Source organism: Prunus persica, chromosome G1 (genome assembly GCF_000346465.2).
Source record: "Prunus persica cultivar Lovell chromosome G1, Prunus_persica_NCBIv2, whole genome shotgun sequence".
In the NCBI taxonomy this organism is placed as follows: Eukaryota; Viridiplantae; Streptophyta; class Magnoliopsida; order Rosales; family Rosaceae; genus Prunus; species Prunus persica.
Window position 1 is genome coordinate 24,077,270 of NC_034009.1, and position 23,744 is coordinate 24,101,013.

At 36.9% G+C, this 23,744-nt stretch overlaps 1 protein-coding gene and 1 pseudogene across 2 annotated transcripts; both read right to left on the minus strand.

Annotated features, from left to right (window-relative positions):
* On the minus strand, positions 297-11,641 carry LOC109947956 (annotated as a pseudogene).
* On the minus strand, positions 1,085-4,481 carry LOC109947957. 2 transcript variants are annotated; one of them, XR_002270753.1, is made up of 2 exons: positions 4,276-4,481; positions 1,085-1,268 (listed from the first exon to the last, which is right to left on the minus strand). XR_002270753.1 is itself a non-coding variant. In XM_020559835.1 (2 exons), the coding sequence occupies exons 1-2, from the start codon at positions 2,093-2,095 to the stop codon at positions 1,239-1,241; spliced, it is 600 nt and encodes a 199-aa protein (XP_020415424.1). In that variant the 5' UTR covers positions 2,096-2,178; the 3' UTR covers positions 1,085-1,238. The 2 variants fall into 2 exon arrangements, 1 of the variants encoding a protein (XP_020415424.1); XM_020559835.1 differs by lacking the exon at positions 4,276-4,481 and adding an exon at positions 1,526-2,178.

Sequence of the window (23,744 nt, forward strand, 5' to 3'; positions counted from 1 at the left end):
AATCAAAATTCAGAACGAAAAATGATGAATGGGTTTGGTGTTGTATGATAGTGTATTAGGATGTACTTAAATTATAGGGTGTATTTAAATTATAGGGTGTACTCAGTTAATTTTAGAGTTCGTTTAGCAGCACTTTTAATTTATTGTTGTTTGGACAATATGCTGCAGAAATTCAAATCCCCCAACTGCAATTAGAGATTGAGAGTTGCAAAAAGTTTTGTGCTCTACATGTATATATTTGCGTATAAACTACTATTTGGATTAGGATAGAGCGGTAACCTAGTTTTCCAGTTGAGAGTTGTTTTAATAACTTCCCACTCCAAAGTGGATTTTTGCATTGACCAATTTACTAAAAGGCTTAATAATTTTAGAAAATTAATCTCAACTCAAGTCAATTTAAAAAAAAAAAAAAAGTATTTTGTTTTAATGTGGGCGCCTTTTTTTTTCCCCCTTCTTTTCATTATAATTTTTATCTGGCTGGGGATAGGTCATAACATAATCCTAATACTTTGGGGTACACTTGGAGAGCCACTCAGGGCAAAAGCAAATGCAAGCTTTTCACTGTGGATCCAGCCAATTTCCTCCTCTTCTTCCTCAACACATAGCTCATTACAAAAATCAGGTGTCTTTGCCTTTTCTTCTATGTTTTGTAACCACAAATTTAGAAAGATTGAGCACAATTTCAATCTGTCACCTGAAATAAACGTATACAGTGAGTTCTTGACTTCAATCCAGCACTGACCAAGAGATTTCTTTTTTGGATAATCTCTTCCAAACTTTCTCTATTTTGATATAACCTCAGACTTCCCACATAAAGCATATGCCTGTAACATTAACTGTTGAATCAGAACATTCCCTGGTTCCGAGACAAGTAAATGCTCCCCTGCACGAACTGCCAAGCAGAGCCGGTCTTGGGTTTTCTAAGGCCCAGGGCAAAATTTTTCAAGTGTGCCCCTTTATACAAATTAAACAAAAATAAAAAATAAAAAATATCAATTAATTAATTTTATTAAAATTATAAGAATTTACAAAAGATAAGGAAGAATACTTTGGGGCCTCATTAAAACCTTGTTTAGGAAAAACCCAATGGGACAAAACCTCAAACGAAGGAAAAAGAGTACCCCGGATTGTAAACATTGCATCAAAAAACGAAAACTACATATTTGAGTCTACATGCTTCCTCCCGAATCTCCATAAGCATTTCTTGATTTGATCAATCTTCTTTTCATCCTCCACAATTAATCGAAGCAAAGAATCATCACATGTACCTACAAAATAAAAATAGCAATGAAATCTAAACCACAAAACATCATTTAAAATGTCTTCTTGTTGCACTTTTAGATGCAAAATCATCAATTATACTATCATATTTAATGTTTTCTAACATATCCTTTTCAATGCATAATATCGCTAATCCATTTAGCCTATCTTGAGTCATGGTGGTCCGCAAATAAGATTTCAATAATTTTAATTTAGAAAAACTTCTTTCAGCAGATGCCACAGTCACAGGTAGAGTCAATAATACCCTATAAGCAACCATTACATTAGGAAACATATCCACACTCTTTACAAACTCAAGAATTTTAATGGATGTCCATGGTTTATCTGTTTCATATGCTTCTTTTGGTAACATCACTTGCAACACCTGTAATTCTGAAAATAAGTCTCTTGCATCAACATCAGAAACATCACCATGTTTTAAAGCATTTTCAAGATTCACACAAAAACTTTTCAATTCATTATCATCAAACGAAGTCAACTTTGCAGCATCAAATAAGAACCCAAAAATAGATTCAAAACAATGCAATTGTTCAAACCTACTCTTCAATTCACCAAGAGCAATATCCACTATAACAAGAAAATAATCAGTTCTAAATGATTCTTCAGCTGATTGTTGTTCCCTATCACTATTGGAAACCTCATCAAAATGCCTTTTTCTACAAACTTGACGTTTTTTTGGAAATATAGGCTCAATTCCCATATCAAGGGAAATTTCTTTAGCATCAATCATGGCAGAAACAAACCCATTTATTCTATAGTTTTCAAAAAATAAAACAAGTCCTTCTAATTGTCTTACAGCAGCATCAAGACGCATGTCTTCAGATTGTAACTTTTTACTAACTAAGTTAATCTTATGCAAAATGTCATGCCAAATAACCAAACTTAATATAAATTCAAAACTTGAAAGCTCTCCTGATGCTAAAATTTGAGCATCCCTACTCAATTTGGCATCTTCACTAATTTCTGTTAATTTAAATAAAGCTTCTCTGATTTGGGAAGCTTGAGATTTTATTGCTTTGACACTTTCAATGTGACTTTCCCAACGTGTAGTTGACAATGATTTCAAAGTTAAACCATCTATGTAATCAAGTAACACATTCCATCACTTTGTTGAATTAGAGAATACCGTATATATGCATTGACATGCTCCAAAAAAAGATTTTGCTTTAACACATGAGTTGGCCATATTACAAACTATTAAGTTGAGACAATGAGAACCACATGGCATGTAAAATGCTCTAGGATTTATATCAAGTAATCTTTTTTGTACACCTAGATTTTTCCCTTTCATATTAGAGCCATTATCATAACCTTGTCCCCTCACATCATCAATATTAAGTGTAAGGGACTCAATTACATTTTGTAATTCATTAAAAATTCCTAATCCAGATGTATCTTCCACATTCAGAAACTCTAAAAAGTACTCTTCTATATTTATTGGAGTACTTGAAACATCTACACACCTCAATATTAAAGTCATTTGCTCTTTGTGACTTGCATCAGGAGTACAATCAAGAATGACTGAAAAATATTTAGCTGTTTTTATTTTTTGAATGATTGCATGTTTAACATTTGATGCTAGAATAGCTATCAACTCATTTTGAATTTTATGGCTAAGATAATGATAATGAATCTTCTTATCTTGAATGAGCCGAAAATGATGTTGCATTACTGGATCAAACTCTGCAATCATTTCAAGTAGGCCTAAAAAGTTACCATTACCATCTTCATAAATTTTTTCATTTGTTCCACGAAAAGCCAAATTATGTATAGCAAGACATTTCACAACAGCGATGATTCTGACAATAACATTTTTTCAGTGTAGTGTATCTTTCTTGATTAGCTCTTGTAATTCTGTATCAATTGTTTGATTTGTTTTCAATCTGATTTGCAATTCAACACAAGACCTCAAGTTAGTGAGGTGTTCAATACTGCTTTCATGTTGTTTAAGCTTCTCACCAAGATGTTTCCAATCTCTAATTCCTTCACTAGTTAACTGACTTCTAGAATTCATTGTTTTAAACAACTTACAACAGAAACAAAACACTTTATCCAACTCCTTTGAGTACACTAGCCATTTTCGATCCTTAGTTTCCCCATTTGGTAACGTACGAAGATAATAATTTGAAGAAAAATGTCTCTTGTGTTCGTCCATGGGGAATTTGAGATTAGTTTCTCTTAGGGGACCTTTTTCTACAAGTAAATCTCTCATTTTTGCATCAAGATTATCCCAAACTCGTGGATCATAAATGTTCAAATCAAATCTTGTTTCGGGACATTCATTTTCATGGCAAGGTTCATCAATATTTTCATTTTCATCTAGGAAAGGTTCATCACTATTTCCATTTTCATCTAGATCACCAATTTCTTCATTCACATCATTCTCATTTTCTACTAATTCTTCCAATTGAATTGGTTGTTCATATTCATTTGGTAAAACTTCTTCTAAATTTTCAAGTGAAGCATTGGTTTGTTTAACAAAATATTTATTCAAAGATCCTCTTAAACTTTGAGCAATTTCTTCTTCTTTTTTCTTTCTTTGTCTCTTGAGATTTCCGGAAAGTTGTTTCTTAGGAAACATTTTTTAATTTTCAGAATAAACACAACACAATAAAAAAAACAATAAAACTAATTAACAAAGAACAATAAAACCTGGATTTTGAGCATATTTTCTTCCACTTGAAACTTCCAATTATAAAGAAAAAGAATCCCAGCCAAGTTTTCTGTTGAATCAAATAATAAATAAGAAAAAGTTAACAATTAATCGCATAAAGCATCTCACAATCTTCAGTCAACTGGATACAAACACATGAAAGTGAGCATGAAAAAGCATTAGAAAACACATGAAAAAGCACAAACAGCAATTTTTCAACACTTGATCATTATTACCAAATGATTTTTTATTTATCCTATTAAACCACAATTCTACACAAAACAACTACAAGAGTCGAGTACAAAAAGATTCTATATGTATCTTTAAAAAAAAAAAAATACCTTCAAAGAAAGGCACTGGTCTAACTGGTGGATGATTTATTTTCCAACTCTGTTGGAGAAGAAGAGGAGAATCACCGGAAAAAAAAAAATTGCTTGCGTTGCTTTGCTTGTGTTATGAACTGAGAAGGTTGAACTGAGAAAGTCGAAGGGTCTTTCCTTCTTTTTGTGGCTAATAAGAGTCTGTTTTGATTCCTCATATTTGTTGATTTTTTTTATATTATATTTTATAATTAATTAATAATGAACTTCCTTAGTCAATACGTTTCTTTTAGAGATTGAGTATAAAGACTGATTGAATTGATTGCCTTCCCTTTTCACTGACAAGTACAGGCAGCAACTCCTTTTGTTTTAATTTTTTTTAAATACAAATATATACATAAGCTTAAAAAAAAAAATTGGGCCCCCCTCAGCTGTGGGCCCCGGGCTGTAGCCCTGGTGGCCTTAGCCCAAGGCCGGCTCTGCTGCCAAGGCAAGGTTCCCATGAATCCTACATGCTGTAAATAAGGCACCCCAAACAGAGGAGTCTGGTTCTATGGGCATACCTTCAATAAACTCCATTGCTTCTTGAAGCCTACCAGAACTGTTGGCGTGACTTGTGGATATTGACTTACTTTCCTTACACACCAAGAATTCCTATTATAATTGTAATTGATTTACTTTAATTCTTGATTTCCTACTGTAAATAGATTTAGGAATTTATTATTTACTTGCCCATTCAGGTTTCGTTGTATTATAAATATGACCTCCTACAAGGAGAAGAATACACAGAAAATTCCCACAAACAAATATTATCTCATAATTTTCATATTTTAGCATGGTATCAGAGCGGCGATCTTGGAATTGCTGACTCTAGCTTCAAAACCCCGCCGCCGCTATGAGGGTTGATGATTTTTTCAACCCTCATAGAGGTAGCACCACCGACTCGTTCTCTCATTCTCAACCAACCATCGTTGAGTTGAGTGCCCAGATGGCTCCGCCCCTACAGATGCAGACTTTGACCCCGAATCCAATCCAGAATCAGGATCCTCTTTTGACGACCCCGACCCTGACCCCGACTATGACGACGACGACCCCGACCTCGACTCCGAAGACGACCCCGACCCGCACTCCGATGATGACCCCAACCCCGAATTTATCTATGATTCAGACCCCGATCCAGAATCAGGATCCTCTTTTGACGACCCCGACCCCGACTATGACGACGACGACCCTGACCCCGACTCCGAAGACGACCCTGACCCCCACTCCGATGATGACCCCAACCTCGAATTTGTCTATGATTCAGACCCCGATCCCGATTTCGACTCCAACTCCGGCCCCGACTCAGGCTCAGATTCCGATCCAAATTCCTACTCAACCTGTATCCTATGCTTCTTCCGCTGCACAGATTATGACTTCTAGACTAACGACTCCGACATATGGACCAAATTGCGCATATTGTGGTGATCCGAGACACACTTGTGAGACTTGTTTTACATCGCATGGCTACCTCGATTGGTGGGCTACTCTTACAGATCGAGGACAATGCAATATGACCAGTAATGGTACTGGTTATGGATTCCATACTTCCGATAAGATTGATTCCAAGAGCTGGATAATTGATTCTGGTGCAACTGATCATATGACATTTGATCCTGATGATTTTCTGAATACTACACAACCTCGACGAACCTGTATTGCAAATGCCAATGGTGTTACTTATCCTGTGACAGGGGCTGGCACTGTTGCACTCTCATCCTCTCTCACACTGTCTAATACTTTACTTGTTCCATCTTTATCTACTAAATTGTTGTCAGTTAGTCAGCTTACTGAACAATTGAATTGTTGTGTACTCATTTACCCGAGTTTTTGTTTGCTTCAGGATATTCACACTAAGAAGATTCTTGGTCGTGGTACTAAGAGAGGGGGGCTATATTATGTCGATGACTTCAGTCCCGGCGTGGTTAACAGTGTGACACATCCCTTTGATAGCAAACAAAAGCAAATCTGGTTGTGGCATCGTCGATTGGGACATCTGTCTTTTAGTTATATGAAGCATCTTATACCAGATTTATTCTCAGGTTTCAAAGACTCCGACTTCACATGTGATACTTGTATTTTGGCCAAGAGTCACCGTGTGCCCTACCCGTTGAGTACGAACAAGTGTACTACTCCATTTACATTAATTCACTCTGATGTCTGGGGACCTTCGCCTATCACTGCTCCTTCTGGTGTTCGATGGTTTGTCACATTCATCGATGATTGTACACGGATGACATGGCTTTATTTGCTGAAGAATAAAAACGAAGTGTTTTCTCGTTTTCAGTCCTTCCACAAACAGATGAAAACTCAATTTAATGCTCAAATCCAGATTCTTCGCTCAGACAATGGTGGAGAATTTGTCAATCATGACTTTCAGACTTACTTACAACAACATGAAATTATCCATGAGACGACTTGTCCTCAGACACCGCAACAAAATGGTGTTGCTGAACGAAAGAATCGACATCTTCTTGAAACCGCCCGAGCACTTCTGATTGGAGCTCATGTTCCTCGCCATCACTGGGATGATGCTATTGTCACTGCAGTTCACCTGATCAACCGCATGCCTTCTGGTGTATTGATCTTTAAAACTCATTTACAGGTGCTTGCCCAACACAGACCTCTGCCCTCTGTTTTGGTACTCACACCCCGAATCTTTGGATGTGTGGCTTTCGTTCATCTCCACAAAAATCAATGTAGCAAACTTGATCCCTGTGCGCTTCGTTGTGTTTTTGTGGGTTATGCCACTCATCAGAAAGGTTACCGCTGTTATCACCCTCCTACCCAACGAACCTATGTCACTTTGGATGTGACTTTTCTGGAATCTGAGCTGTTCTTCCATGACCCATCATCCAATTCTGAGCTTCAGGGGGAGATACGAAGTGAAGAACAGAATTGGAGCAACTTGGAAAGCAAAGAAATTCTCCTATGTACAGAAATGATTGATCATCCCGAGTCTAGAGCACGAGATTACTCTCTATTGAAAAGTGACCAATCGCCCATTCATAGCGATCAATTGCCTGACCCACCTGATCCATGCAAAGATATTTCTGATCCGAGTCCCACACCTACAGACAATACAGAACAACAAGATGAAGACCCCCCTTCTAACTCAACAGTACCAACAGACCAATCTCCTGAGAATATCCTTGAGGTAACTACTCCTACTAGACTTGTGCATTTAGATGATAAAACTATTGGATATCAATTACCTTTCAGGCAAAATCGTGGGAAGCCACCAAACCGTTATTCACCGGATATTGGCAAGACATCCAAGTATCCAATTGCAAATCATGTATCCATTGAGAAGCTGTCTGAACCACTCAAGGCTTTTGTGCATCAGTTGTCTGCTATCCATATTCTAACCAAGGTCTCTGAAGCATTGAAAGATCCTAAGTGGGTCCAAGCTATAAAAAAGGAGATGAAAGCTCTTGAGAAAAATCAGACTTGGACATTGGAGACTATACCACGAGGAAAAAAGACTATCGGATGTAGATGGGTGTTTATTATAAAACACAATGCAGATGGATCTATAGAGCGATACAAGGCAAGACTTGTGGCAAAAGGGTACACACAGACCTATGGTATAGACTATGAAGAAACTTTTGCACCAGTTGCAAAGTTAAACACCGTCAGAGTCTTATTGTCCCTTGCAGCTAATTTGGATTGGCCACTACACCAGTTTGATGTAAAGAATGCTTTTCTACATGGCGAACTCACGGAGGAGGTGTACATGGACATTCCTCCTGGATATAATACTACTCAAACTGGAACAGTTTGCAGGTTACGAAAAGCATTGTATGGATTGAAACAGTCACCACGTGCATGGTTTGGACGGTTCACCATGGCAATGAAGAACAATGGTTTCAAACAGTGCAACTCAGATCATACTCTATTCTTGAAACATCAAAAAGGGAAGGTAACATCATTAATAATCTATGTTGATGATATGATTATTACTGGGAATGATAAACAGGAAATATCACAGCTATAAGACTATCTGGCTACGGAGTTTGAGATGAAGGATCTAGGTGGACTCAAGTATTTATTGGGAATTGAGGTGGCTCGATCGCAGCAAGGCATATTTCTCTCTCAAAGGAAATATGTCTTAGACTTGTTGACAGACACAGGAACGCTAGATTGTAAACCTGCGGACACTCCTATTGTTCAGAATCATCATCTTGGAGAATATCCGGATCAAGTTCCAACTAACAAAGAAAGATACCAAAGGTTAGTGGGAAGATTGATCTATTTGTCACATACTCGACCAGACATTGCTTATGCAGTGAGCGTTGTCAGTCAATTTATGCACTCTCCAAGTGAAGACCACATGAATGCAGTTCTTCGGATACTTAGATATTTGAAGTCTGCACCTAGAAAAGGACTTATGTTCTCAAAGCATGATCATCGAAATATTGATGGTTATTTAGATGCAGATTGGGCAGGTAATGTAACAGATAGAAAATCCACATCGGGTTACTTCACATTCGTGGGAGGTAATTTGGTGACATGGAGGAGCAAGAAACAGAATGTAGTAGCTTTATCCAGTGCAGAAGCCGAGTTCAGAGGCATGACTAAGGGATTTGTGAACTTCTTTGGTTAAGAAAGTTGCTTATTGAACTTGGGTATAAACCTACATCCACAATGAATCTCTTTTGTGACAACAAGGCTGCTATAGCCATTGCACAGAATCCGGTTCAGCATGATCGTACTAAACATGTTGAGGTGGATCGACACTTCATCAAACAGAAGCTTGAGGCTAAAGTGTTTCAGTTTCCTTTTGTGAAATCCGAGGATCAATTGGCGGATATTTTAACAAAGACGATTTCCAGTAAAGCATTCCACAATTCACTGGATCAGTTGGGCATTGGCGACATCTATGCACCAACGTGAGGGGGAGTGTTGGCGTGACTTGTGGATATTGACTTACTTTCCTTACACACCAAGAATTCCTATTATAATTGTAATTGATTTACTTTAATTCCTGATTTCCTACTGTAAATAGATTTAGGAATTTATTATTTACTTGCCCATTCAGATTTCGTTGTATTATAAATATGACCTCCTACAAGGAGAAGAATACACAGAAAATTCCCACAAACAAATATTCTCTCATAATTTTCATATTTTAGCAAGAACGACCATATAGATCTACCATAGCTGAATAATGTTCTAGACCTGGTATAATTTGATAGTCTTCAGTGATGCTGTGGAACGCTTGTGTTCCCTCATCTACCTTTCCAGCCAGACTCTATGCATGTATGATATTTGCAAAGGTACCTCTATTTGGTTTAAACCCCGACTTCTTCATCTGATCGAAAAGATCAAGTGCAACATCTGAACGACCATGTAAGACATAACCAGAAATTGCCGAGTTCCAGGTGATGGTATCTTTGGACGACATTGTATCAAATATGATTCTTGAATATGCTATGTTTCCTGATTTGGCATAAGTGTCGATCAGGGAATTTGCAACAGGGATTTCAGACTCCAAATTTCGACGCAATACACTACCATGAATCTCTTTCACCTTTTTCATGGCAACTAAATTCGCACAAGAAGGTAGGACACTCAATATAGTAACTGAATTGGGATTAACACAGTAGGCCTGCATCTGCCTGAACACCCCAAATGGCTTGTTTTTTTCCCCAAGTTGCAGGTAGCCAGAGACAAGAGAGTTCCATGATGCCGTATTTCGTTTAATTTTCCCATCTTTTTCCATCTTTTGGAAGAGGTCCATTGCTTGATCAGCATCTCCATTCTGCATGTATCCTGTGATCATCACATTCCAGGTCACGGCATTGGGATGTACATCTGATTCCTGCATCTTCGTGAACAGTTCATACGCCTTACCACAATACTTGGCTTGGCAATATCCTCCTATCATTGAGTTCCAAGTGTAGACATCTTTCTCTGGGATCATACTGAAGACCTTCTGAGCAGCTTCCACTTCCCCACACTTTGAAAACATGTCAATGAGTGAATTTCCAACCAGTACGTCATCAATGCAACCCATCTTGATAGCAAGAGAATAGATTTCCAACCCTTGGTTCAGTGATTTTAAAGATGTGCATGCTGAGATTGCACTAGTAATTGTAATCCCGTTTGGTTGTACCCCTGCCAAAAGCATCTTCTTAAAAAAAATCCAGTGACTGGTGTTTCCTGTTGTTTTGAGCAAACCCTGAAATCATAGAAGTCCAAGTATATACATCAGGAGTTATCCCACAGCTCTCCATCCTTCTCATCAGTTCCATCGCAACATCGCAATGCCGTAACTGGTTATGACTAGCAATTAACGTATTCCACGTTACCAAACCTGGTTCAATCCCTTCTTTGCTCATCGCATCAAACAGTCTACGAGCTTCTTCACTCTCACCCTTGTGGCAATAACCAGATATAATTGCATTCCAACTCACCCCATCCCTCTCATCCATGTTGTCAAAAAAACCTCCTTGCCCACTCCAAATTTCCACACTTTGCGTACACGGCTAATATTGAATTGTTCACATGAATACAACTAGTCAAATTACACCGAACCGCAATGGAATGTATCAATTTCGTGGCCTCGATATTGGAACAATTCCCACAAGCCTGCAATATCTTAGGGAACAAAAAGTAATCCGGAAAAACTCCATCTTTCATCATCGAGAAAAAAAGCTCCACAACCTCTTTCCACCTTTGGTCTCTAAGACACGCACCAATCATGGCTGACCAAGCGTACAAATTTCTCTCACGCATTGCGTGAAACACCTTACGAGCATCATCCAAAAACCCACATTTGGCATACATGCTCACCAACTTAGTCTCAACAAATGGGTTTATTTCCTCAACTAAATATGCTCATGGAGCTTCCGACCCAGCTGAATGGAATTGGTGTCAATACAAGATTGAAGTAAATTCATATAAGTGGTGGGTGGTACCTTGTACCCAATTTGGGCAATAGAGTCAAGAACCGTGATGGCCTCGCTGAACTGGCCATTCTTGCAGAGATAGTTTAAATGAGTGTCGGTGAATTTTGGGAGAGTTTTCCTGGAGAAAGAGATTATGGGTTTGGCGTGTCTTAGTGAGAATTCAGATGGGTTGCCAAGTTTGGAGGGTAGAATAGGTGTGGGAGGGCTTGATTTGCATGGGATTGTGAAATTCTCCATTGTTGAAAGTTGAAACTTTTAAGAGATTTTCTGTTTTTATTTATTTATGGGGTGCTCTTTTCAGTTCATGGCCTGACCAAGGGTGAGGTGAAGCAAAGATTTAAGATTGCACGGTTGTGTCCATGGAGAGTGGAACCCAAATTGCAACGGATAGAGGGAAGGATTGATTCGCTGCAGTGGTTTGCTCTATCACGCTAAGATCCCGCCAGTAATATCTCGCCACGTTGAAGCATGGGAGTTCATTGGTCAAAAAGTTGACGGCCAGGTTGTCATTTTACATATGTATAAAACGACATAGTAGTGTACAAAAAAGCCTAAAACTAATACAGAAATTGCTAAACTGGAATATCATATATCTATATATATAAAGCAAAAGGCAGAGAATGGTGAAACATTCAAAATACCAGAAAATGCCCTTGGTTAATACAAACATTAAGAATTCAAATTATTAATTAAATGAGGATAATATGGTAAATTCACACTTTTTCATATTTAAAAAAATTAAAAGAAAAAGAAAAAGCAGATAATGGATCCTATTTTTATGGAACACAACTATCCATTATCTTTTTTAATTCTAAAATAAATTTACTTATTTTTTTAAAAAAACCTCTCGCAAGCGCGGAAACGCGTGCAGAGAGACTAGTATATATAAAGCAAAAGACAGAGAATAGTAAAACATTCAAAATACCATAAAATGCCCTTTGTTAATTCAAACATTAAGAATTGAAATTATTAATTAAATGAGGATAATATGGTAAATTCACATTTTTTAATATTAAAAAAATTAAAATTAAAAACAAAATAAGATAATATGTCCTACTTTTATGGAACATAACTACCCTGTTATCTTTTATTAATTCTAAAAATAAAATAAAAAATAAAAAAAAAAACCAATTGGCACATGCGTGAGCATGTGTCAAGGGGCTAGTAGTAAGAAAAGGACACTCAGGAGAAATAGAAATTGTACGACAAAAGCTTGTTATTTAATTTTTGCTGTGTGAGCTCCAATTATGGCACTGAGACATAATTGGAGGTTTTCTGGCCACTTCTCAGTCAATGTATACATCGCCTAATTGTGCCAGCTCTAATTTTGAGCTTCAGTGTTTATGGTTTATGGCAGTATCATGGAGGAACCCACTTTGGACGAAATGCTGGAGGCCCATTCATTACAAGTTTACAACCACAGTTATGACTATGAATATGATGCTCCCGTTGATGAATATGGTAAAACCTTAAAGTTCAAATCCATTTTGGCCACTCACATTTATCTCCATCTCTTTTTTTCTTCTTCCTTTTTTCTGTGGTTTTAAATTTAATCTCATAGGAAAATCTTCCAAACAGGTTGGCCTTAAAGGAGAAGCAATGGATTTGGTCTCTCCAAAAGGAGGGTCGTCAGTTGATTGGATCCCAGGCTCACTAGCTACCCGAACCAAACAGACGTTGAAATGGTATAAGCTAAGGATTTCAAGGTACCATGTTCCTGGGTCCTGGTTAAAGCCAACACAAAGTCTGGTGGTAGTGGTTGAGGAACTCGGTGGGGATCCATCAAAGATAACCCTGGTGAAGATATCAGTGACGGGTTTGTGCTGATTTACAAGTACACCACCCAAACGCTGAAAATTTTGATATCGACACAGCCATGAAGAATCGAAAACGCTTCACCAGGCCCAGGTTCATCTGCAGTCGATGTTGCACCGATACGGATACGGGTACGGCGATACGATACGACACGCCGATACGGCAAATCTCCAAAAAAAAGGATACGGGTACGGCACCGATACGGCGATTAAAATAATATATATATTTAAAAATAATATAACTAGAAAATTTGAAAATTGATATTTCACCAATAATAATTTCAAAACATTAACAAAACACATAACTTCATTCAAATCTCCATAAACAAAGCAAAAATTAACCAAAACACACAAAATACAAGTATCCATATAAACAAAGCACAAATTAAAACATTAGAAATCACTTCTCAAAGCTCTAATTTCATTCATCATGGGTAAATATGATGCCTTCTAAGTCCGGTTCATCAAGAGAGAGGTTTGCAATCTCAAGCACTCCGGCATTTTCCAAATCCATGGAATCAAATGCATTGCCTCCAACATCCCACATATGAGTTTCCCCTTCTTTATATTCGGGCCTTTTCCTTGAAAGGAGACGAAGATTGCTATGCACAAACCTAGCCTCTCGACAGACAGCAATCTGAAATTATAGTTTGTGTTTTTACATTTTAACCCCAAATGTTTAGAAACTTTCAAAATCACCCCCAAAGTCTGCAAATATTTTTGTTTTTACCCCCAGACGTATCGATGCCGTATCGGGACCGTATCAAGGACGTATCGGATCCGTATCGAGAAGTCAACATGCCATATAAGTCAACGATACGCCACGTGGCGTATCAGATACGTATCGGAGCCGTATCGGTGCCGTATCGTATCGGAGCCGTATTCGATACGAGCATACCCCTCCAAACTGACGTATCGGTGCATCTGAGTCGCAGTGTTTGCCAGGGCAGTCTATCTCAAGCATTAAGTTTGCAAGTATTGGAACTCCTACCTACTGCAACTTGTGCGAGTTTCCAGCAAGGAACGTGTCAAGCGACCAACTCTCATGCCATTGTGGAGTGAACTACAATCTTTTCACCTCTCGTACTTGTATAGTGAACTCGCAGATGCATATTCTTTTGATAAATACAGATTTTTAATATCCCTTTACGTGTTTAGCAGAATTGTATCGGCCGTCACTACTACAAAAAGTGAAAAAGACGACCAGAAAACAACGACGGTCTAAGTGAAAACCGTCGTGGTTTTTAAAAAGACGACGGTTCTAAAACACCGTCGTGTAATACAACCTTAGACAACTAAAAAATGGAGATTCAAATGGCTGTTCAAAAACAACGACGTACCTAATTAAACAACCGACGTCTATTTGAAACAGATTTTCGCAGTGTAAAATCAATGCCAACAAAGAACGGCAGAAGTTATGAATCGACCGACGTAGAAAGTAAAGACGACGATTTCAATAAAAACCGCCGTTTTTACTCATAAAATAAAACGACGAGGTTTTCGTATAAGACGCCGTATAATTACAAACAAATCCACGGCTTTAAAATACAAAATATCGCCGTATTAAATTAATGTACAACGACAGAAAATATAAATATATCGACGTCATTCTCGTATAGTTCTACGACGTTATCTTTAAATCGTACTATAAAATTTAACGTCGTATTTATTCATTTTATACGTCGTACCTTTAATTTAAACCGTCGTCTTAATAAGAATTTTTGTTAACAATTATTTTCTTTGATTTTCTTATCCTACGTCGGTAGATCTACTTAATGACAAGAATTGAAATAACCACGACGATTTATATAGAAAACCGCCGACATAATCAGATTTGTCTGAGATCCCAAGGGTTACGAAATCTTACCAGATGGAACTCTGTTCCACATCATAATCTTAACAGATGACACAGATTTGCAATCAGAGAGACAATTTTTTGGAAGTTGATGATGTGTGTGCGTTTGTGTATCTACAAATATTATACCTAACGTCGTTGCAAATTTGCAAACAGAGAGACAATTTTCAACGACGGTTATATTATACCTAACGACGTTTAAAAAACAAATCAACATCGCTCAACAAATATATTACGTCGTCTTAGTCTTACTTAAGACGACGAAAAACGACGACAGTAATACAAAAACAGTCGTTGTTTTTATATTCTTATTTTATTTAAATCTGTCATCCAAAAAAGAAACTTTACATATTCCAGAACATTAATTTCCTTCATTTTAAATTTCCTCCGGAAAAAAAAACTCTATTTATAACTCACTGTAATTGAAAAATAAACTGAAAGGTCACGGGAAAAAAAATTTTATTCATAATTTAAAAATTCAAATCCACGTCGGTTATATTAAACCTAATGACGTTAAATGAAAAGATTCCACGTCGCAAAACAAATATTGCGTCGTGTTAGTTAAAAACGACGGCATAACAAAAACCCGTCGTTGTTTCAAACTGAATTAATTTAAAATTTCTTCGGGAAAGCAAAATCTATTTATAATTTCCTCGGGTTAGTAATATTGCGTCGTGTTAGTTTACAAATTCTAGAATATTAATTTCCCTCATTTTAAATTTCCTCGGGAAAGAAAAATCTATTTATCATGCTTTGTAATTGAAAACTAAAATTGAAAGAATTCGGGAAAAAAAACTCTATTTATAATTTAAAAATAAAATCCACGTCGGTTGAAGTACACTTAACGACGTTTAACAAAATAATCTACGTTGGTAATTATAAATCTACCGCCATCTTACCTTAATATAGACGACGAGAAAAGACGACGGTAGAACAGAAAACCGCCGTTGTTTCAGTTTCTTTAACAGTTTGGTCCTTTATCTTTCTGCAGGACTTGTATAGTTCAAAGCATTGACAATGTCTTCATCATATCTCCCAGCAACTACTGATTCGATTGCTCATGCTTTGGAGGCCATCTGAAGCCATTTCTATTCTTTATCGCATTCTTGAAACCCATCTTCTTCTTCTGAAGCTCTACGGATAAAGGAAGAGGCTATCACAAATCTGACGGATCTTCTTAGCCAAGAAAATCAAGCAGAGGATCAGGCACATCTGATCTTTAGATTTCCCTGAGAAGCGAACTTTCCTTCAACAGCGAGTGGAGGCCAGACGTGCATCTCTTTTGATGGAAAGCAAGAAGTATTCAGAAGCACTAAGTGTCCTATCAGGCTTGATCAAGGAAGTGAGAAGGCTAGTTGACAAGCTTCTTCTTGTGGACATATATTTGATGCGAGTAAGCTCAATTTCTCTTTGAGAAAGACATCCAAATTATTGTCTTTGAGACGTGAGAGACAGTGTCTCTGAGAGAGGAAGAACTTGGAACCTTAAATGTAAACCGAAAATGAATGAAAGCGACAAATTTATAGAATAAATTTTTAAAACCAACGGCGGCCCTTACAAAAAAACAGCCGTTTAAATTGTAAAATCAACGTCGGTATGACCGACGTATATTACAGAAATCCACGTCGGTACATTAATAAAAACGACGTGTTAAATAATCTACCATGACGCGAGTTATTACTTATGTACTTTAATTTTTGAGTTTACTACGACGGTACCTACAACACTACTGTCGTATTTATTTACCACGTCTGAAGTTAAATGTACTGTTGTATTTTGTAATTTATACGTGTAGTTATATGTAACCGCCGTATTATTTTTTTGAAATGGTTTTATATGTAAGCAACTTTTCGTCTACCTGACTTACACATGCGCTGTTTCCAAACCTGATTAAAAATTTCAATCTCCCAGAGAAAACTTTTAGACTTTTTTCCTTGTCAGAGCACTGTCAGAGTATCTTATCGTCTTCCTCTCGTCTTCTTCGTCGTCTCTGAACTTAAACATCGTCTTCCTCTTGCTTTCATTGCACGCAAAAGGTAAGCTTTCATTTTCACTATTTTGGTTGCTGTTTTGCATGCTCATACGTTTTTTGTTTGAAAAATCTTTTTACCTTTTTTCTGGCCAAAATCATTTTACTTCTTTCCAAGTTCGATAAAATATACAGACAAAGAGGGAAAGTTTCCAACTTTGAAGACAAGTACCTCAACTAAATAAGACGACGGTAGCTTCTTATTTACGTGGTTAAATATGTAGACCACGACGGTTCGTCAGTCGTTCTAGCGTCGTCTGAAAATTGACAAAGTTGTTTTTAAAATTATAGTCTTTTTTTTATTTGCTTGTTTAATTGCAGGTTTGATTTCTCTGAACAATGGTTTTTGTTTTTCCCTAATTTGATAAAATATAAAGAAAAAGAAAGTAGGGTTGGTATCTAATATAGACGACAGTATCTTATTGTTTTACGTCGTGTGAATGTTAATACCACGACGTCATATTAAAATACCGTCGTCTATATAAGATTCCAAAACTTTCTTTCTTGGCCTTGTATTTTATCAAATTAGAAAACAAAAACCATGGTTCAGAAAAATCAAATCTGCAATCAAACATTCATAGAGAAAGAAAGAAGGGTTTTGGATCCTTATATAGACGACGGTATATTACTATTGACGTCGTGTGAACATCAATACCACGACGTTATATAAATATTTCGTCGTTTATAGTTAATTATCACGTCGTCCGGTAAATATCGACGTAATAAGTTATTATTACGTCTTATGTTATATTATTTCGTCGTTGTTTAATTACCTTGGTTTTAAACATTTATTACGTCTGAGATTATTTCATTGCGTCCTTTAAATTCATATCATACGTCGTATTTTATTAATAACCGTCGTTTGTGTTCTTAATCTTTTTCTGAAATATTTTCACTTGCAGTTTTGTCTGTAAAAATGGTTTCTCACCAAGACCAAAGTAAGGATTCTGGCTCCAAGAAAAATGGAGGTAAGGAGCTTGGAATGGTAACTCCTCAAGAGAAGTCTTCAAAGAAGATGAAGTCTTTGAAGAAGATGAAGTTTGCTTCATCATCTGCTGAGACAGAACCAACCAGCACGACAACAATCTCTGATGATTCAAAGTCTGGTCGAGCTATGAGCACAATGCCTCGTGTTGTGAAGAGAAAACTTCAGAAACTCAGGCCAATTGTTGAGTACAATAAAAGGGGGAAAGGAATTGGCCAAGCACATAGTGAGATGCAGTCCTACATTGGTGTGTTGGCACGCTCCAGAGTTCCACTTGTGGACATGAAATGGGCTCAAATCCCCAAGGATATAAAGGAGCAGATTTAGGAAGCAGTTGACATTATTTTTGTGGTAGGTCAAGGGGGCAAGAACTCTGTGTTAGCTTCTGCTGCCAAGAAATGGAAGGATTTCAAGTCTACACTAACGAGGCATTATATCCTTCCATACACCAATGACAGGGAGAGATTAAGCCAACCCCCTGAAACATATAAATTCATAGAGAAAGCACAATGGAATGCCTTTGTAGCTTCAAGGTTATCCAAAGATTTTGAGTCTGTGCATTCTCAACATGCACAGATTAGGGAGAAACTTGAGTACAATCATCGATTGTCTCGAAAAGGATATGCTGGTTTGGAGGATCAATTGGAGGAAACCATGCCTGGGGTAGAAATTGATCGATCTACCTTATGGAAGAGAGCTAGACAGGACAAACATGTTAACATCCCGGATCCAAAGGTGGCAGAGAAAACAAAATTAATTGTAAGCCTACTCACTATGTTTTAAATTTTTATTAAACTGTGAATAATTCTTATTACGTCTTATGTTATATTTTGGGTCGTGTGAATGATATTACCACGTCGAAATTTTTTAAAAAACGTCGTTAAAGGTCTAAATCAGGAATCACTACTCTGTTTTCTGTAATTATAGCATAAGATGTCGGTGGTTCATTTTCGCATCGTTTGTATTAAATTACTACGTCGAAATGTTTTAAACAAGGTCGTTAAAGGTGTGAATATTGAATCATCCCTCTGTTATCTGTAAATAAGACGTCGGTGGTTTATTCATTTCGTCGTTTTAAAAAACTAACCACGTCGGTATAACTACCGTCGTGATAAATTATAATAACGTCGATTTATATGTTACTGCGTCGTCTGAAATTATATAATACGTCGTTTGTATATAAATAACCGTCGTGTGTTTTTTGTTCTTACTTTTTTATATATCTTTGTTTTAGGATGAATTGCAAAAACAAGTCTCGGAAGGCAAAGTCACTGTATCTGGCAGCAATGATGTGCTGACCATGGCTTTGGGCCCCGAGCATCCAGGCAGAGTGAGAGGGGTAGGTGCTGGAATTTCCCCAAGGCAATATTTCAATTTACCCAAACCACAGAGGATGAGCTTTGACGACCGTTTAAAGGACAGTTTAAGAGTTCTCCTTCAAGAAGAGAATAAAAAGATGGAAGCTAAGGTAAAGGAAGAGGCTTTAAGGATGGAGGCTAGAACCAAACAATTGGTAGAGGCTGAGAGGGAGCATTTCCTGAGCCAGCTTTCCCAATTAATTCCCAATTTTGATCCAAGCATGCTTAAACCAAGAATTAGCCAAAGTCCCAAAAATCCAATGTCTGACAAAGCAAGCTGCTTTGGAGGTGATGTGAGATCCCTACATTTTGAGGATGATACTGCCAAAAATGGGAAACATCAGAAAGAAAAGGTAACATATCTGAACTTTGAATTCTCTGTTTTTTTAAAAACTATTAGACGTCGTTATTATTAATAAACCGTCGTTTGAAATACATACCACGACGATTTTAAAAATAAACCGTCGTTTGTATTTCAATACCACGTCGTACTTAGTTTACTTGTTTTACACGCCATTAAACGTCGTTATTTTTAAAACTTTGTGGTTTTTAGACGACGGGGTTAGTCATTCCCGACGTAATAGATGAAGAGAAGAAAGAAGAAAAACAAGATGAAAAGGAGAAAGAAGATGAAGAAAAGCATGACGACCAGGTATGTTCACATAACTTTGCCTTTTTTATTTGTTTTTCAAAATTTCAGACGTCGATATTTTTCTTTAAACCGTCGTTTGTTTACAACTTAGATGGCGGAATTTTTTTCTAAGACGTAATAAATTATTCACCACGACGGTTTTTTCACCGTCGTTTAAATTCTTTTCAGACGACGTTTTATTCCTTAAACCGTCATTTTTATTGAATTACCACGTCATTTTTTTTATTTCTTTAAACAGGTTTTTGAAGTTGTTGATTATTCAAATATGGAGGCGTCATCTTCTTTAAAATCCCTTTGTCGTTATGTGGAAACGACATTCTAAAATAACCACGTCGTTAGTATGTACCGTCGTTATTGCGTCGTCTTAACTAACTAACCACGTCGTTAGTATGTACCGTCGTTATTGCGTCGTCTTAACTAACTAACCACGTCGTTAGTATGTACCGTCGTTATTGCGTTGTCTTAACTAACTAACCACGTCGTTAGTATGTACCGTCGTTATTGCGTTGTCTTAACTAACTAACCACGTCGTTAGTATGTACCGTCGTGATAAATATATTATAACGTCGTTGTCTATTTCAGTACGTCGTGTGAAATTTTATAATACGTCGTTTTGTTATACATAACCGTCGTGTGTTTTTTTGTGCTGACTTGTTTATATTGTTTTATATATTTAGGTACTTACACGATGTTTTGAAAGAAGCAAATATGTGCAGCATGGTAGGCTTTATCGACCCTGCTACAGTTAGTGCCAACTCTGGCACAATAGCTGACAGATCACGACTGGTAGCAGCTCGACTTCAGAGGACTGACGGTGAACAGATTTTCATGATGCCTTACAATCCAGGGTTAGTCTCCTTAACAGGATTTTGTTTTTATGATTTTCAATAAATGACAGCGTATAAACTAACCATGTCGGTGTTTTATTTTATTGAGTCGTTTGAAACTACTAACCACGTCGGTAGTTATTTATCGTCGTGATAAATATATAATGTCGTCGATTGCTACTTTATTTCGTCGTGTGAAATATTATAATACGTCGTTTTTGTAAATAACCATCGTTAACGGGGATCAAACCGACGTAGTTCCAAAATTTAGAAATTAATGGGTAAGTGTGGCCCAATATCTTAGAATTGGTGTCTTTGAGACGATTTGAAGATTTTCATAGGTAGATGACCTATGGGAAAAATTAGAAATTAATGGGTAAGTGTGGCCCAATAATTTAGAATTGCTATTTGAGATATTTGAATTTAATCTCCTTGGAATTTTCATGGGTAGATAACCCATGGGAAAAATTGGAAATTAATGGATAAGTGTGGCCCAATAATTTAGAATTGGTGTTTGAGATATTTGAATTTAATCTCTTTGGAATTTTCATGAGTAGATAACTCATGGGAAAAATTGGATGGTTTTGTACCATTTTTCTTTTTGTCAATGTCCAAGAAAAATAATGAGCAATTTTGATTAACCCATTAATTTTCTAAAATTGACATTATTTGTACCTGGGCCCAAATATGGCTATGAGAATTGTTGAATTAATCCATTAACCATATAATAGAAAAGAGCCCACGAACAAAGAGCCCAGAAAAACTTTGGTCCAGCAGGCGATTGAAACAACCTGATAGTTATCCAACTCTTTGTAGAGTTTGTTTCCAAATAAAATCAGACCTTGCAGTCCCATCTTTATCTGGAATACTTGTGATCAGTCCGAATTAAGAGCAAACGTTGTTACTGTTCAGTCTTTAAAAAAAAGTACACGAAGTCACAATTGGTACAGAGCCTTTGCAAACAACAGGAGAAAACCAGAAGGAAAATTGCTGCAACACATCAAGAGGTTTCAGACTTTTTTTGTCTTTTTCCTTTGGAACACCAAGTTTCTTGTGTCTTTGTTTTTCTTTTCTTCCAATCTCCAACAAAGTGGCGTTAGCCACCTTTTTTTTTTTTTTTTTCTTTGACTTTTCTTCTTCTTTTTGATGACTGTAGCAAACCTTTTTTTTTTTTTTTTTTAATTGTCATACACCATGACCTGTATTTGGGTTGTTTGCTAAGAAACCAACAGATGGGGCATTCAATGCATAGGCTGCCCCAACGTGGCCCTTCCCAAGTTCTGCTTTTTGGCTGGCACCTTTCTCTCCTTCTAACCCAGCGACATCCACGAAGTGGCATACAACCACTTTCTTTCCTTTTTTTTCCGGTGGCTGTCTTTTTTTTTTTTTTTTTGTTATTGCTATATGCAACACCAAGCCCTCCTGAAACGGGGCTGTTTTCCTGCTTTAATTTTTTTCCTGTCTGTTGTGATTGTGTGCCCAACAAGAGGATCATCCAAGAGAGAAAGGGAGAGAGGCTGTGACAGAAAAAAAAACATGGCCTTCCTTTTATTTTCTTTTTTAGCTGATCTTCATTTTTTTCCTACCTATTCTTTTCTTCATGACTAATTTTGATGTAGTTTGCTGAAAGAGAAAAATAAAGACTTTCTTAAGCAGAGATGGAGAGGAGTCGTCAGAGAGTCCAAGAGGTAATTCACTCTCCTTTTTTTTTTTTTGTACATTTTGGAATTAACCCTCAAAACACCATTTCTGTTTGAAAGGATTTCCTTTTGCTCGGCAGAACTTTGTTGAACAGAAATCCTCTCATGGATTTGCGGTTCATGATTTAAGGGTTGCCACCATTATGGATTTACCATCCAAGAGTTTTATTTGAGGGTTGCCACCCTATATGGATTTATTATCCAACCAAATGATTTGAGGGTTGCCACCCAAACAAGAATTAATTGAAAGCATCGGTATACCTGTGAAAAGTATTCTCTTATGCCTGTGCTCTTGCAATTTTTCTCATGCAGCAGTTTTCTTCTTCTGTCGTTTCCTTCTCCTTCTCTTTTTTTTTTTTTTTTTTATACTGCTCCCCTCTTTATGCTCCCCTAAAAATAGGAGCCACTAACCTCTCTTAAGAGTTTTCATTGGTTTAGACCCCCACCTCTCTAGCCTCAATAGTTGCTTGCTAGATGTGGCTAAAAACAGGTATCAAAATTGTGGGACTTACCCAATCCCACGTTTCAATTTTTTTTGTGATTTTTTTGATTCCAACAACTTGTATTGGCTTTCTTTATTTAATAAACAAAGCATTCACTAAATTACATGTCTATACATCAAAAAAATTATAAGGAATAACCACAACAAAAGTATAATAAAAAATAATACAAAACTACAACCACAGCACAACCAAAACATTACAATTTGCCTTTCAGCTCGTCTACCGCTTTTCTCATTTGCTTCTCGCTCTTGCCTCTCCACCAATCTCCTCATATCTTCCATTGAGAATGGAGTATGAATTCTACACTCGGAGAAATGAAAATATAGAAAGATGTGGTGTGAGAGGTATGAGCTGAGCCTCTGGTTTTATAGAAAATTTTGGCCAGATAGAGATGCCACGTGGCTTGATTTGATAGGATGAAAATCTTATCTGAAATTTGAAATTCATCCGAATTTTGAATTTTGAAATTTATCTGAAATTTGAATTTTGAAATTCATCTGAAATTTGAACCCAAAAATTTATCCGGAAATTTTAATCCGATTATGAATAGTCTTGACACGTAGGAACTCGAAAATCTTATCTGAAAATATTATCCAAATTGATTATTGAGGTAAAAAAAATTGTGAAAAAAACAAAAAAATGAATAGTAATTGCCCTTTGCCATGGCAACGGGTGGAAATAGAAATGGCTTTTTGCAAGGGCAACCACTATTCACGTGAATAGTGGCTGCCCTAGCCCCCTCTTACCATGACAAAGGGCAAATGTGTGGAGTTGCTCTTATATTAAACTAATTCCAAGTAGTTGTAACATTGAA